Source organism: Lethenteron reissneri, chromosome 22 (assembly GCF_015708825.2).
Source record: "Lethenteron reissneri isolate LAM-NWPU_2019-01 chromosome 22, ASM1570882v1, whole genome shotgun sequence".
Classification (NCBI taxonomy): domain Eukaryota; kingdom Metazoa; phylum Chordata; class Hyperoartia; order Petromyzontiformes; family Petromyzontidae; genus Lethenteron; species Lethenteron reissneri.
The window spans coordinates 10,754,617-10,772,424 of record NC_083800.1 but is presented as its reverse complement, the minus strand read 5'-3'; the positions used below and the strand labels follow the sequence as shown (position 1 = coordinate 10,772,424).

Genomic DNA, 17,808 nt, shown 5'->3' with positions numbered 1-17,808 from the left:
ACAATCGGGTTTTTTTACAATCGGGTTTAATTGTCTTTTTACATTAAACCCGATCATCTAAGATTGGGAGAAATCCGGTTTATTTGGTTTTAATTGCAGAACCGCACTTCGCCAACTTCTCAACGATGGGCTTCATCCATTCCAAGCTAAGGAACTCACTGGCGCCCACGATTGTGGAGAAGCTCGTGTTCATCAAGACCAACCTGCCCGCCGCATTCTACGACTACCCCGTGCCCGACGGCCCCCCGAGTACGATAGCAGCACCGACGAGGAAGCAGCCTAAGGCTTGGATCAGAGTTTCGTATTCATTAAACCAGGTTTTAATTCCCCGAAATCGGGTTTAATTGTATTAAAGAAAAAACCCGATGCCTGCCGCTGGAAAAATCGGGTTTTTTCCACCCATGCTTCTTGAGAACTGCTGTTTTGTGTTTTGTTTGTTGTCCTTCCTTCGCACCTCCGATTATCACGGTTGGTGACGTACGGTGCGAAAGACATTCAACATACATACATACATGTCACCACTGCAGGAGATGTAAACAAGATGGCCAGAGTGGATATGTCAATCAAGCAGGAAGCTGTGATCAGATCACATCATTAGACCTCCTTTGCCAGTACCAAAATATAATAATAGGGTTTTTACCCTTTTTTCTGGCAACAAAACTGAAACCTTTTTACAAGGAATCATGTGTGCATTAACCGCAATACTTGTGGTTTGCATTAACCACAAAATCGTGACCGTTTGTTTTGCTTAATACAACATAAGTTTTATTGGCATTTAAAGCTAATGCATATTTTACATTTATACGAGCAAATCCATGAATCTCACAAGCGAGTGTTCTTTTGTAACATCGCTCATACTATATTATGGTTTTCGTAGCCCTTTATTAAATCCACTGCTGCATTGAGGCCTCCCGTGCTCTGTCAGTCATGGGGGGGTTTGACCATACTTCACTGCGCAGCTTAGGGCGCGTTGATGAAGGGGGAGAAAGGGTCCAGGATCAGATCGGATATCACTCGCCATCGATATTGGAAATTTAATTCAGGTCCACTGGGTTCAGCGTGCAGTGTGATAACCACTGCACAACCACTCCTCCGTGTACGAGCCACATTATTAACTACTATAACTACAATTGTTTTTATTTTACCAGGTAAGGCCCACTGAGCGATATAGCTCTATTTATAGAAGTTACCTGGCCAAATGATAACTCAACAAAGCGGCTTATCACGTGGAACTTGATAACAGCAAAATACTCTAAACGCATTATTGTAAATGTGGAGGCAAAAACTAGAGGATCCGGAGAAAAATCAACGCGACCACGGGGAGAGACACGCAAACTCCAAATATACAGTCGTCAGGGTCGGGATCGAACCCACGACATCATGTAGACCAGGGCGAGGCAGTTAAAATCTCGCCACGGCAGCACCCCTCGTCTAAGCAAGGAGACACATTTACCTTTACTACCCACATATACACAATAACACATGCATAATACATATGTGCATTATTATTACTGATATCCCTCCCCCCCCCATGGGAATAGGCAGCGGATGCAGTGCACTCCCGGTGACACGCGTGTGGGATAACGCGTGCGCTCACAAATACGGTCAGCGGCGCAAATTCAGGGCGCGGCGAGCGGCCGCCGCTCTCCCAGCATCGATCGCCGTGGGTTTTTTTCTTTCCCGGCACAAATGGATCTGCTGCTTAAACATTACGCGGCGCTGTGAATTACCCGCGAGGGACTTAGGATACCGGGGGCTCGTTTACGGACGCGGGACACGTCACGAGGTCATTTCCAATACGTCACCGCCGCACGTTAGACAGGGACGAGCTGCACTTGGCGGCTTACGGGCATTTTGAGATTGCCGCGGCGGCGAGATATTAACTACCTCGCCTGGTATACAGGAGATCGTGGATTCGATCCTGACCCTGACACCTGTATATTTAGAGTTTGTATGTCTCTCTCCATGGTCGTGTGGATTTTTCTCCGGGTCCTCCAGTTTTTCCCTCCACATTTAGAAACATGCCCATAGAGTATTTGGCTGCTGTACATTTCCACATAATGGGCCACTTCTAAAAAAAGAGCTATGAAGCTCAGTTGGCCTTACCTGGTAAAATAAAAAAAGTTTTAAAATAGTTTTAAGAAGCTTATTTTCAGGCGGCACGAAGCGCGAAATCTGCGGAAAGTGCACTTGTCAATTCAAGCTCGGCGCGACGAAACCGGGGTGCGCGTAACGTGTGAACCAGATTTTTGCCGAAAGGTCGTGTTGCCGTGAATTCGCTCCAAGCAGTCAGGAGGTCAAATGTCGCTCCAAGATGTGAGTCTTGAGAAATATCAATCATTAATTAAAACATGTCCGGGACATTGCAGCAGATATTCATCGTAATGAAATTATCTCCATACAAGGCAAGACTACAGATCTCAAAAAAGGGACAAACGTGCCTTCCTGCTCGAGATGGGTATGGAGCAGTGCTCGATTTTATTTCTGGCGCTACTTCAGTGGTAACAACTCCACGTTCACTTGGCCAGGATCACTGACTATGTAAGACAATAATGGACTTTTCAAGGCGGTACTGATTTTATAAACTCCAGAGGGATGATGGGCTGAATGGATGATATGACTCCTGCCACAGCATCACATGTTGCAGCCTCAAAGGGCAAGAGTTATACAATGTGTGAAGGGAGACACTGTGTCTCACAGAACTACCCATATCTTTACAAATACAAGGACAAAGATCCCCTGTGTAGCATGAACATACTGTTGGGGCAAGAACTGTTAACGAGCACCAATGAAGGTCGGAACAGCACACGGCAAATGAGGGGGTGGGTGGCCAGCACCTTACCCTAGCGGCCATGTTTACACACCGCACCAGGTACTCATGTGAGGCCGAGTCGACCTAGGGGAGGCCCTGGGCCGATTGAGATCATTGCCACTGGTGTTGGCCGTGAGCTTGAATCGAACTCGGGCCTCTGGGTTCGCAGTGCAGCATGCTATCCACTGCACCGCAGCATGCTATCCACTGCACCACCGCTCCCCACCTCTTTATACCAACCACAAATAACAGGCGTATACACTTCACACAGCATTCAAACGTCTTCTATTTGTCAAATGCTGTTAATGAGCACCTGCAAAGGTGTTAGTGCTCAGCATATATCACAATTAACAAAGCGAAGGTGCTCCCCGTCTTCATTAAAATTATGTCACACTTGACTCAGCCCATCATCTCTTAAAGGTCAGTAAAGTAAGCACCACCCAGAGAGGCTGGGCCAGTCGGTGGAAAGTCTACCAGTGCTGTGTTGTCCAAAGAAGAAACGGGTCTCCGCCGTAGGACTGTTCAAACCCCACCATTGGCTCAGGACAGCCAAATGATTGCCCATCAGTTATTTGAGTGGGGGAAGAGTAACCTTTTCTGCTTATAGTCAGCACACTGAATTTTGAGATAAATGTCTCCCGAGCTAGTGATAAACTTTGCCAGGAGCTCAATTTCCACTGACTTGACCTAGGGGTAGTCCATTCTGTGACAAATGCCAATTGTCACTAATGTGAACAGCCAGAAATCGAACTCTGGGGTCTCGGAGATTGTATCACAGTCAATAACCACCAAGCCACAGCGCAAAACGATCCTCTGTTGAGCAGCATGCACCGTCAGTGCAAGCGTTGTTAGCGGACATCCGCTAAGGCCGGCGTGACAAGTGAGACAATGATTCGACCTGCACCATTTCCGCCCTCCTCTGTCTCACCGGTGTCTATGCTGCCAATGCAGCGTTGGTGAGCAATTTTAGACCGATTAAACCGTGGGACAGGCACACTTCGGCAGCGGACACCAATTGCCACTGGGAGCGTGCATGGCCCAAGAATTGAACCCGACACGCTGGGCTCGTTATCTTAGCAACCGGGGGAACTTCGCTCTGCCATCCACTATTACCCATAGCAGTTATGCCAACACCACAGACAGGGTCACCCTCTGCCTTGCGTGCGTGCGTGCGTGCATGGCCCCCTTTGTGGTCTGTCACTACAGCGGCTGAGCATGTCGGAGTGGCCCCCGGTTGCTACCTGCTGGCAACCACGTTAGCTACAGCTCACCATATTGGACGGCAGCGTTAGTTAAGGTAGCGACCCAGAGCAAACTGTGTGCACAGAGCGTGCGTGCGCTGTCCCAAGGGGAACCCGATTTCCTGCCCGCAAGAGACCAGTGAATTCCAACAGCTGCCGCGCAGGTCGATCCTTGGCCATTACAATTTAATTAGGAAAGTAAATGGGGTTTCCCTGTAATTGGGATTCCCTTCCGCGTGGGAATCGGTGAGGGGAGATTGCAGCCGCAGCGCTCGGCTAATTTGAGGGCCATTTCGGAAGTTATTTTCATGGTGCGGATGCCATAAAATTGCCGAGCTGAATTAATGACTCAGCGCTCACTTTAAAGAGGCCTCGCATTTTATTATCGCCAACCGTGGCTCAATTTATTTCAGTGTAATTCAGTACTCTCAAATCGCTACATTTCTGAAACACATCGGCCTGTTATTATGACTTTCGACATTCTGTGTTGTTTTCAGTAATTGCATGGTAGGATTCCTACGTGATATCGACATGCTCTAACCTCATAAATATTATTCAGGGAATCATAATTGATACATTGTCCTATTATTTATGCGTAATTGCTTCTTGAGTTTTTTTTTTATATTCTAACCGTTATTTAAAGATGGCGTACACATTTGACTGGGTGGCATTTTGGAAGGGCATTCAATTGACAAGCACGAGTTTGACAATTCAAATCATAGCCAGGAGTTGACCGAGCCCATGATCATCTCTCCAGGGTTGAGACATTTATAAATGCTACGCAGTAATTCAACAGTAGTTGTCCTTGAAAGAGATCAGCCCCCATTGTACACATACATAATTCCCACCACTCACTGACGGTGTCCAATGGAGATTTCATCTTTGTCATTTGAGCATGGAAAAATTAAAACCTTTACATTTCTTATGCTGGTGGCTATAACTTACCATGAAGGTACCAGGTTACTAGAGTTTTTCAGGGTTGCAATACTTTCCCTCTCTGGTAATATCATACGGCAATATCGAAGCATGCCAGCTGCACTAAAACCAACATTAAAGGTCTCTTGACTTCATTTGCAAGAGTGCACTTCCATTTCAGACAGCGTGGCCCAGTGGCACGGCACAAATCTCAGGTAAAAAAAAGTTGTTGCCAAATTATGAAAAATAATAATGGTCTTTTCCTTGTAAGCTTACTGGAGCAAGAAGGCCCCATGCTAGGCTGTGAGATTTAACCCGAAGGCAAACTACACCAAGGCAATAATAATTGGTGCAGTGACAAATGAATAATGCATTACGTGCCACTTGCCAATGCCAAATACAGAGAATTGTCCTGCAAATCTAAGTAAATAAACTGGTCCTTCATGAGCACTTGACAGAGTTAAATTTAAGTGGCCCGTATGCGAGACATTCGTATGGAACTACCAGTGGTTGTCCAACGGAAGGACTGGTCCCCACCATGGGAGCATGACGTTTCCACCACTAATGCAAGGAAGAGATGAGCAGCGATCGTTTGCGATATGATCTTGCCTGCACCAATAAAGCAAAGATAGGGAAATGGTCTTTCGGTATTCCGTAATCTGTAGTTATTTATATAAAAGAGATTTTCATAGCGATGCGACTGCAAACTTCAATAAAGAAGACACAACCTACTCTGGATATCGGAACAAAGTGACACATTTACCACCGATGGTGAAACAAGCCATTAAATGAAGCTACACAGGGCTCCGTGGTTTAATTCTGAATAGGAATAGGCTGATTGTGACTCAGCCCTTCCACACGATTGCTTTAAAGACACTTGTAGCTCTGTGGTTAATTATAAATGTCTGCTGCTTGCAGATTGCAACACTTCAGCATACATTGGCACTGAGACCTGCCAGTGTTCTGCATCATGGCAGGTACGGGGGTGTGCGTAGACAATAATTTCCTGATATGGTGTTTAGTTTGGTCACGTGACCAGCAAGTTACGATTTAAGATTCTCTAAGCCATGCGGCAGGGTGTCAGCCATTACACAGAGTACAAAATGGAGGCACAAATAGGATCTAAGTGAAGACAGGTGCATCTGTTCATTGTGGGACTTTAAGAAGCATTGTCTGTAAGTTCGTTTATGTTCTTATAATACTGGGAATGCTGTTATAATGTTAGGATTGCCGTTATAATGCTGTAAATGCCTTTATGATGCTGTTGAATTGTTATGATAAATATGAGGCCTAGTTAACAATGAAGCCTGCCACTTGCATTATTGGGAATGTTACTTGTAATTGGATAGGTCGAGCCAGACTTTACCCATGTAACTTTAATGCGATCTTGAGAGAAGAAGTATCTCATTCACAGTTCAGTGTTATGTGCAGCGCTGTACATTTAGGCTGCAGTATGGTGATTACATGATGTGACCTTATTTAACACAGTAGCTTATTCTCTTGTGTAGCTATTCAGTGCTAATGTAGGTGCCTGGTCCATCCAGGACCTATTGTTGAGTTTCATGTTATGATGCTGCAGTGTTCATTCATTGTATTGATATTGCAAGTATTAACAGATGCTGTATTTTGTGCTGTGTTTTTCCATGAGTTTAACCTCGTTCTATTCATTAAATACGTTTGGAGTCGGATGTTCACCCTGGCTTTGAAGGTTTATGGAATGCGAGGTTCACTACTCGGATAGTGGTGCAACGCAGCGCACAGTGAGGCCGAGACAGCCAGACTACCTCTTTTTTTCGGGCACCTTCCAAGAAATATTGAAAACAGTCTTATTTTTTTTGCAACCGTAAAACATTAAAAGCAATAATCTGGGATGGGTGGCGCTGTGGTTGGAGCAAATATACGGGGTGACATTCGTGGTCAGTGATTGACGTAACCCTTCATCCTTCACCAGAGAGAACGTGGAATTTCAGGCATGCAATTGCATCTCCGTGAAAACGATCGCTGAAACGTCCTGGCATACGTTTGAGGTGCGAGTTTAATAAATTCAATCATTTCCACGTACAAGCCCTCAATTTATTTCGTGACTTGGCCACTACGACGGGAATGTGGGAATTTTTCTTCCACAAGCCTCGGGCAATGAACAGAGATGTGCACTGCCGCCACACTTTGCATGAATGACAAAACACCCTAAACTTTTCCACTGAGCGCAAAACAAGTAAAACAATGTTCTCTATGGCACGCAAAATGTCAAACGCTTCATATATTATTAAAGCAGAGGGAGAAAAAAGTCAGCGCAATGAAACCTAATTACCATCCCCGCTTTCAAGGATGCACAGAAAAGTTGCGAACAAGAGCTCGCGACTTCGAAGCACTTTGCTTTGTTTGACTCTACTCGGCAGGTTTCTCGCGCCGTAATGAAACGCACGAGGCACAAAAGCGCGGCCAACAATCTTTAACGAAGGCGGCTCCGGGCTTAATTTGCGCCCCCCCATGCTGACGCGCGGTCCCGACGACTGCGCCGTTTCAGGGGCGGCACTGCTGCTGGAGCTTGTGCCGGTGCTGTGGAAGGCAAATGGGGTCAAGGCTATGTGGACAATCCGTTGGGAGGGAGAAAAAAAAACTTCCTTAAAATATGCACGATCTTTAAAAGGTTTAATGAGGGTGCCGAACGCGTAAGCGCACTGCCTAATTTTTCTCTGTACAGGCGCTGTGAGATGCCGTTGCATTTAGGTGCTGCAGAAATTCAGATTGTTAATTTGCTCAAAGCACGCAAGTGGATAAAACAAAGACAAAGACCCCCCCACCATAGCCTGAAGAGACTGCTGGGGCAAGTGCTGTTAGCGAGCACCTATGAAGGAGAAGTGGCGGATCGGCACCATGCCAGACCATCTTTGTTCCTGGAGAGCTCACGTCTTACACAGCCGTGGGCACGGTTAATGAAACGGACATTTTCCCACATTCCTATCACTGGGAAATTATCCACCACGCATTTAGATGGATCCATATTGCACTGCAGTTGCTTTGCTGAGCGTGTCGAAGAAGTGCTGCTAGCTCATGGACAAACTGCCGGGGCTACACATCCAACTAGACCCTAGCCGAATGTTGAATGTGGTCCAATCACGGTGAAAAATGTTTGCCCGTGAAACGTAAACAGCAGATTCTGGCTGATATAGACTTACAGCATCCTCTACAATGGCAAGCAAAGGCTGGCAAAACTGGTTCATGAATCACCAATGCAGGGAACTGACCAGGTCAATTTGGAGGTGACCTGGGCTAGTTCGGATACCACTTGCCACTGACGTGTTTATTCGGGGATGAAACCGAGATCGCTGGGATCGTAGTGAAGGATACTAAGCACCACACTGCCACTCCATACACATAGCACAGTCACATGATACTCTCTGCAAAGGGCGTACATTAATATACGTGCGCGTGTGCAGTTGTAGTCATTTGCCAGGCATCTGACCGAGAGCCACGACAGGAGGTGAGCATCTTTGACCGTTACGAGACATTTTTGTCCCTGCCGTGCGTAGAATCTGCCGAGTCTGACATTGTGTAAATGAAATGGCACATTCTGTTTGGATGCGAGCTGCTTTGTTAGTTCATGCTTACCACAGCAGTTCTGCGCTGCATGTTGTGAAAACACTAACAAGGCGGGTTCAAAGTTCAAACATGGAACCTGCTCCTAACAAGGGCACACATACGCCTTGACATGCGATCCTCAAGAGGGAGGAACGCAATGAAAGCCCCTCCAGGTGCAATGGAAATTAAAAGGGAACAAATTAGAGCGCTGAATACCCACAGACATTTATTTACAACGAATACACAGCCTGGTCCCTGTCCTTTGCTAACCTGTGCACGGTGATGTTGCTGTTTAGATGTATTAATCGTGGAGACTTATTTAAAAATGCCAACCAAGTTTTGACTGCTCAGCTTATTACCTGGGCATGTGGCACCACCGTTCAAGTGCTCACGGTGGGGAATTGACTTTGTACCACTCTGTGAAAAGTCTTCCTCTGGAAAGTTGCCACTAGATTTTCTGTTATGCCGCAACCTTCCGGGAAGTCCAGCGATATGTGGAAAGTGTACGTTTCCCCGATGCGCCAGGATCTCAACAACGTCCCTTACCACCACCATCACCGCTTTAAGTCGTGCAGCAAGCCCTCTTGGATCCACGCACTTAACCTCTGACAGTGCGACTTCAACCCTCGGTGATGATGCCACTCGCCTCCATCTTGCGGCTGAGCGAGAGGCGACGCAGGAAACATGGGCAAGACACATGGCAAGCGCCAGGGGACCCGGTACATGTTTGCCAGGTCCTTCCACAAGCATGGCCCTATCCCACTTTCAACGTATATGAAAATCTACAAGAAGGGGGACATAGTTGACATCAAGGGAACAGGCACGGTGCAGCAGGGCATGCCGCATAAGTGCTACCACGGCAAAACGGGCCGTGTGTTCAACATTACGCAGCACGCTGTTTGGAATCATCGTCAACAAGCAGGTCAAGGGCAAGGTCCTAGCCAAGCGAATCAACGTGCACATTGAGCACGTGAATCACTCGAAGAGCCGCGACAGCTTCCTCAAGCGCGTCAAGGAGAACGAGCTGAAGAAGGATAAGGCGAAGCTGGCGGGCGAGTGGGTGACCCTGAAACGCCAGCCAGCCCAGCCTCGTGTGGCTCACTTCGTCAGCACCAAGAACAACACACCGGAGCTGCTGGAGCCCATTCCCTACGAGTTCATGGCGTAAAGGGGAGTGGAGAGAAGACTCCATCCCACCCGTCTCCTCTCTCTCTGCCTGTCCCTGTCAATAAAGAATGGTCGAACTGTACCGCAAAAAAGAGCCAAATGGAGTGCACGAGAAGCCACAAGCACCTTGTGAAGACCCAACGATGCAGAAGAGCCCTGGTTTAGATCTTCCACAAAGCTTAAGGGGCCAAGACTCTAAACCACATCTGGACACAAACCATGGCATCAGCAGACTCTGATCTTGATGCACTAATGAGAAATTAAACAAATCTCTGGTGTGCGGTGAATGTGGTTACCCAGAACAGACTATGGAATGTCCAGCGACTCAACACCCAATTCGCAAATACGGAGGAAGAGGCATCGTCACAGTGATGATTCACCACTCCGCCAATTCTAACGCAATCATTTGACCCGACCACCCCAATGTAGAATTACAGCTGTTGCTCTACAGCAACATCAGCCATGCGACGAAGAGAAGATTGCTCTGGGATTGTGGAATTTATACCACTGGCCGAGGACCAGCAATCAAGATGGGCAGTGTAAAGTACTTGTTTGACAAACGTACATTTTGACTTCTATTAAACTCATAATCAACGTTTTGGGTTTAGATCGCGTTATTTATAAATGTGTCGTAACCCTCCACCACCCGACACGGCCAATCAGTAAAAAAGTGTCACGTTGACAAAAGACAAATAGTTCACTACTTTAGCCCACCGATGTGTTGAAGTGTGAAACCACAACATTTACAATTTGAGTACAACGTTTCGCTGGTAATTGCATCCAGCATCATCGGGCAATTCGCCTAAAACGTTGATTATGAATAATATTAGTCGCGAAAGCCTACATGTTAAACTTCTATTAAACTATTATTACATTAATACAATTGCAAATTACACTCTTGCTGACCTGAGGTTTTATTTTTCTCCCCCTAGTAAAACTATGTCACAATGGTTCATGCTGATATGAACACCTGCAACTCAAAACAAAAACCTTAACAACAATGCCCACCGATAGCCAGCGTGTGACAACTGGCTGTCAGCGAAATCTAGATGGAACAACAATAAAATAATCGGCATTGAGAGCTTTTAGGGGCACGTAACATTGTCAATGTAATGCATTTCACACAAAAAAAAAACCGTTGGTTAAGGACACATGGTGTCATGCTGTGCTTGCAATTAAGTTTGCCGCATGAATCAGAATATAAACTCGTGAATAATAGAAACGATGACAACACAACCAGCGTTTACAAGAAATCGTGAAGCTACTTTGAAGACAAACCGATGAATTCTGTCGGCAATGCAACAAATCACGGTTCAAAATTACATCTTACGCTCTTGACACCTGCGTCACGATTTCTATGTGAGTTATATACCAATGCACCTCTAAAGCGAGTGACATGAGCGAGATGGAACATACAAACAAAATAGAATTTGTATTTACGTATAAACGTGTAAATGTAAAAAGAGGCGGGCAGTCAGAGACAGAGGAAAAGAGGAAGGTTTCTCTAGCCGAGAAATGAACAGGGACAGGGAGTCAACAGCACGGCATGGCTGGAGTTCCTGACAATAGGAGAAGTGCAGGAGATGGAGGCACCTCCACACTGAGTGGAGGAGGGTGACTGGGGGCTTCGACAGACACCCCTTGTGTGCTGGAGCGGAGGGGGCATGCGTACGCAGGAGAGTCGAGTGAGATGGGTCGGCAAGAGGTGGAATCAGAATGTTTATTTAGACTGGAGGCATCCGATGAGCTACACAGCTCTTAGCTTAGAGATGTCCAGTAAGGGGGGAAGAGTCAGAGAGCTGCAACAACAAACATGAAATAAGTATACTCTTTGGTTCTTTCGGTAAAGTCACGTAGGTATAAAATAAAATTAAAAAATCACGACGTTTCGGGCGCAACACAAGCATCCGTCATCAGGTGGGAAATCAAGATTAAATAAGTAATGTTTAAAAATACTTTTTTATAAACACGCTTTAATGAAATGTACCCTACTCGTAATGGCAGAACTCCACGACTCCAGGAAGTGGCCCCGAAGCTTGCCATAACGTAATGGGCCGTGGTGATTTACAGTAAACGTTAGTTGAGCGTGGACAATTATAGCCAAGGCAAAATATAACATATAAAACATAATGTTTTAAAATATATTTTTTATTTTTAATGATAGAATATAGTGTTGTCATCAGTATGACACAAGTATACTAAGTTTGCAGTCGATACCACATTGGGAAGTGGGTTAAAATTGAGTTACAATATTTGAGGATACGACAATAACAACGACAACAACAACAGACAGAGTGATAAAATAAAAGCGTGTAAAAAAGACGGCATGAGTGCAAAGTATAGGAAAAGCTAAGTAAATCACAAAAAAAACTTTTATTTTTAAAGAATAAACTATTTTTATTTTACCAGGTAAAGCTCACCCAGCTATTAGCTTCTTTTACACAAGCGACTTGGCCACAAATTATAGCTCAACGAAGTGGAGTATTGCATGGACATTTATTGTAGCAGCCAAATATTCTAAATGCATGTTTTTCTAAACGTTGAGGGAAAAACTGGAGGACCCGAAAAAAAAATCCACGGGGATATACAGCAGGCGTCGGGGTCAGGATCAAACCCACGACCTCCCCCATACCAGACGAGGGAGTTAACATCTCACCTCCGGGATGTAAAGGTGCAGCCTCTGAAATTTCTTACGCACGTCACTGCTGGCAGAAGGGCCTCCACTAGGGTTAGCTCTGGAGAGCCCCTTTAGAGTGTTGTTTTTGGCCTTCCTTTTTCACGCGAGCCACACGTCTGGGGAGAGAGGTGGGGTGGATGTACCCACACTCTACCCCACCACACAAGAGTGACCGGCCGATCGACTATTACTGCGGTAAACCCAATCATATATTGATGGGTGGCAGAGACGTGCTGTGGGGGATTTAAGGCTCTTGGCACCGTTGCTTCAGCTGCTGCGTCGGCACGATGATGGAGTCCAACCGGCGATCTCTGCATTGCAAGTTCAGCGGTGCTGCTGACCATCACACTGTCTGTGGCAGCATCCCCGCGCAAACAACTGCTTAATATGACACCTGCTGCTGAAGGATGAAGGAGCGGCACCCGAAAGATAGCAGACCCGTGCAACGAGCGCCAGTTCCGCACACCGCACCGAGCATCGGGGACGCCCTGTCATTCCCAGCCCACATCCCCGGCGACTCGGCAGCTGTGCGTACGACAAGTTGCACCTCCGCTCGGCAAAAAAAGATCGTTCCTCCGTCCCAGATCCACACGTCAAGCACTCAACCACAGACTCACACCACAATAATAAGAAGAAGAGTTGCCAGTGTCACTACGCCTCTTCCACCACCTCCAACGTAAACATTTCCACTCCTGAAAACGCACGGAGACCACAAGGGAAGCGAGCAGGAAAGTTTGCGCTGATCGTGTCCGTTTTACAGATACGAGGCGTCGCAACACAGTAGCGTATGTGGCGAATCGTGGGGCAGCTTTTTTTTTTACTCATGGCCACCAAGGATCAGATTTGTAAATGCACTGCGCCGTGACCCCACCGTGCACACGCTTAATAAGACGACGGTAGCTGAAGCTGGGAATTCACACCAATGCGAAATGCAGATTGAGACTGCCTGGTACAATACGCTGGGTGAGTAATAACAGATCTACGTATGTACTGACTGCAAGAGTTGAAAGGGAGAGCCGGGTAACACGATCTAATAGAGCAAAAAAAAAACACAAACAGCAACGCAAAATCCACAAGCAGCAAAACTGGTACAAACATTGCATTAAAATATCAAGAATAACTAAATTCTCATTTCAGAGGGAAATGTTAACCAGAAATATAATCTCAACAAAACACAATCTAAATGAGGAATTCACGTTAAGGTTGTTCCAGAAATAATTTGGATAATCATAGAACACCACTCGCCATTAAATATAAACGAGATTTTACGCCGTTCCAGGTTAGTAAAATGTGAACGAAGCAACATTCTCACAACCTACCACGAACTCTCACCACCTCATGTCGCCATTTTGTAGCGCATTTCACATTGTGATGGTTTGTAAACAGTATAAGCATACAAGATACGCTGGATGGTAACTTCTTTGTAAATGCCAACACGTAAGTACTGACCCATGTGTGTCCCTCCGTATTGAAAGTGGAACATTAACTTCTCCTTAATTTCATACTACCTTATAATACGACCCTAAACACAATACAGAGACAGCAGACGGATGTGCAACTATTCTACATTCACACTCAAACAAGCCAAGATCATTTAATGCTTCAATTAGTATTAGGATGGTACTCATATCCTGTTTACATGCTTGGGCAAGTGGTAAAAATTCCACATTCCTATGATGGGGGCAAGTACATCCATGGGGCACCCCTTATTGACTACCTCTCAAAGTGATACTTTATTGACCAACCCCATAGAGTGATGATTGGCTGAGTCGAACTCCACGAACAGGATTTGAGGTGATGAGAATCTGTGTGGCGGCATGGCTGCGGTGTGAGTATGGCTGTGATGCTGCGGTGGTGCGGTGGTTAGTTCGCTGCTCTACGAACCCGGCGACCTGAGTTCAATTCCCACTCACGGCCAATACAAGTGTCGAGGTATTAATCGGCACTCCCCATGCTGTTAGCGGGTAGCCCCCCCTTCTCGTCAACAGGGGGCAGAAGCGAGGTCACGCCAGTGTTAGTGACCTGGGCCCAAGGGGCCAACGCCAATCCCTGGGAAAACGATTCCTGGGTCACCTTCCAGAATGTTCTGGAAGGGAGGCGTGGCTAGGGCGGAGCAAGCCACGGACCTGTATATAAGCTGGACCTCTGAAGGGTCCTGCTCAATCATCTCCAAGCTGAAGACCGAAGACGGAGCTGAAGATAGGATCCTTGGACCCCAATCTCCGCTGTCCTTCTAAGGGCCGGAGCTCAGTGAGGCCAGCGGTCAAGACCTGGAGACCTTGGGACGGTCGGGTCAGCGTGGCCTCCCCGAGGACCCCGAGCCGGAGGGCTCAGAGCTCGCGTGGTCACAGTGTTAGGCGGCAGCGTAGCCCAGAGGCCACGTCTCCTTAGGTATCGGGTGAAAGGGGCCGTTACCCCTTTGTGTTAGGGACCTTGTATTCAGTGTAGTTAAATACATATTGTGTTGCCTCACCTACGTTCTCCTCTGGTTCCTGACCCACTACACAAGTGACAATTTTCTGAGCCTCCCCGAGGTCAACTCGGACTAAAAAATGATTACCTGGTGCGGGGTGTAAACATCCCCTTTGGGGAGATAAAGGCAGCTAGGCGTGGTGCTGGCCACCCACCCCTTAGTGTACCTTGCTGGCATTCATAGGTGCTCGCTAATAGCACTTGCCCCCACAGTATGTTAAAGGCTATATGGGGAATCTTTGGCTTTGTGTGATGCTGCAGTCAGGTGTGAGTTCCTCCGGAAAGCCGAAGACGTGGTTTTATTTTTTGCTGGCCTCTCGGGAGGGGTTTCCCTGGCTCAGTGTGGACTAAAGAAGCACTTCCATGCGTGGGTGCTGCTGTGAAGTGCACTTGGTTGCATAACGCGCGTTATTAGTATAACCAACTAAAAGCATTAAGATAATCGAATTCGGCATAGCATATGTGTGTTCTGCGTGCGTGTATGTGTGCATGCTCATAGATATGTACTTGATTCATTCAGCGGGTGCATAATCGTCGAGCCATGCGGTTGCAATCCTCGACGGCAGTGTTGTACTTTACAACCCCCTGCACGCCCATTAGTGTGGGCTTAAGTACATTTAAAATTCCACCTGTACAGGTGGAACTATGGTGAGAGCATGTGACTCACAATAACAAGGTTGAGAGTTACACTTCAATGTGGACATCAAATTCAAAGCCATCATCCCCCCCCCCCCCCCTGTTTATAAAACAACTGATTGACTTTATTAAGTAGCAACCTATTGAGAGGACGAGTCTCCTTTGCAAGGGGGACCTGGGTCAATGTGTGACAATGGGTGGCGGTGTTGGCCATGCACTTGGCCTGTAATCCAGCACTGTGGAGGCAGCGAGAGCTGGTGGATCACCAACAAATGTTGTAAAACTCCCTTCCCGTGGGCGTTGAGATGTCATACCCTGGCTTGCCAGGAGAAGGCAGTGAGGCAAGTGGTCTAACCTACATCTGTGTCCATCTGTACGGGGATAGAGCGTTTCCCCCTCACATGCGTGGGTTTTTTTTCCGGGCGCTTTGGTTTCTCCTCCCACTTGAATAATAAACACCCAGTGATTGGCAGAAAACATTTTAAAATATACACCAAATACAGGACCCATCAGGAAAGAACAGTCCTTGTGGCTTCCATGGGTAAGTAAAGTAATTACGATCATAATTACATAAGAAGAGCAGTTTAGACCTAAACATAGCTTTTGAGATCTACAAGCGGCTCAGTCGCACTTCAGCAATAGAATAAGATCATCAAAGTGAGCACAGAGAAACGGGTCGTGCCAAAACAAGTCACAGTAAACAAAGACACAGATCGCATCCCTACCAGCAATTACGAACATTATGCTTTCAAAAAGAAATTGCAAAAATACGATCAAGTGAAGTAGCAATGCGATAATAAATAAAATAAGAAGATAATAAGAAGATAATAAATAAATTGCACTCACACTTTCCAAGAAGAGCATCCAATTTGTCATAAAATGCCAATTGAGAGGGAATGGACTTTAACTGTGGGTTTGATGGCAGATTATTCCAGGTATGGACAGCGTAAATTGTATTTATTGAAATCAGTTAAGTTGAACGACAATTTTTTTTTATATAAACACAGATAATTAATATCTCTCCAGCAGGGCAGTGGAGGTAGTCTGACTTCGACTTGGGAACAGTTTATGAATGGAGTGACCCTCGTTTAGAATGAAGCAAGAGGCAGAGTTAATCAAATGATCTAAGTTAGTCGGGGCAATGCTGTGAGCAGAGTGTAATTTGGGGCACCACGGTGATGGGATGTTGACTATCTTGCCTGATATACAGGAGGTCTGGGTTCTATCCCGACTCTGATGCCTATATATTTGGAGTTTCCATGTTCTCCCCGTGGTCACGTGGATTTTTCTCCGGTTCTTCCAGTTTTCCCCTCCGCGTTTAGAGTATTTGGCTGCGACTATGAATTGCCACGTGATAAACCACTTCGTTGAGCTAACACTTGTGGGCAGCTCGCTTTTGAGAAATAGTTATATAGCTCAGTGGCCCTTACTTGGTAAAATAAACTTAGTAGTTTCTAGTTTTGATTTAAAGCTTTCGTGACTGCAGGGATTCATAATCTTGGTTCTTTTTTCAAATTTTCTTGCTGTGTATTTCACACCTGATGATGATTGCTTGTGTTGCAGTCGAAACGTCGTGAGAATTGTTATTGTTTTATATTTATATTATTGTATTATTTCCCTTCTACGTGACTTTACCGAAAGAACCAAGAATATAGTTTCCAGTTGTTTTGCTATTTTCAGTTTCAACAATAACAAGAAGAGCAAAGCACCAGGGTACATGGAGTCCCCTAGGAAAGAAGAGGCGATGCAAGAATAACGAAAGGGGGATCAAGGGAATACGCTAAAATATCAAAGAGCAAGGAAAGAGTGACGGCATAAATGCCGAGATGGAATAAGAGGGTCAAATCAGGAGCAAGTCGACACGAGGAGACCAATTCTTCCGCTCAACGATGTAGCGATGCCTCCGACCGAGAGAAAAGATTTACAAACAAATCATTGCCATCTGGTACTGGTGAGAGCGAGGATGTTACGAGCTGAGTGGATTATTGAGGGACAATTTCTTAGAAAAAAAAGAAACCGAACTCGAATTTAAACTTTCTTTGTGGCATTTTGAGTGTGCATATTTTGATATTCAAATAGTAATTAATCCACTTGCCCAGAATCTCTCTAAGTGTAAAAATTTGCAATGTGCTATAATAAAAAAAGAGTTGTCTCATGAAATTATGCCACGGATGGGAATTGAAAATAACCTGTGCCATAAAAAGGCATTACATTTTTCAAACATTCAACGGGAGTTTGAGAGAGATAAGATCACGTTGAATGTTACCGAAACCTACGTCTGATCTTGCTTGTACATTATCAGCCAA

General features: G+C 45.9%; 2 protein-coding genes across 5 annotated transcripts in view; one reads left to right on the top strand and one right to left on the bottom strand.

The window, feature by feature from the left end:
- Positions 1-17,808, bottom strand: part of PEBP4 (phosphatidylethanolamine binding protein 4) — a 257,438-nt gene that overhangs the window by 49,036 nt on the left and 190,594 nt on the right. The gene's annotated exons all lie outside the window — the stretch shown is intronic.
- On the top strand, positions 9,175-9,799 carry LOC133345625 (large ribosomal subunit protein eL21-like). The gene is given in 2 exon segments (XM_061556556.1): positions 9,175-9,450; positions 9,452-9,799. Coding segments are annotated over 2 exon segments (483 nt in total). The 5' UTR covers positions 9,175-9,234; the 3' UTR covers positions 9,719-9,799.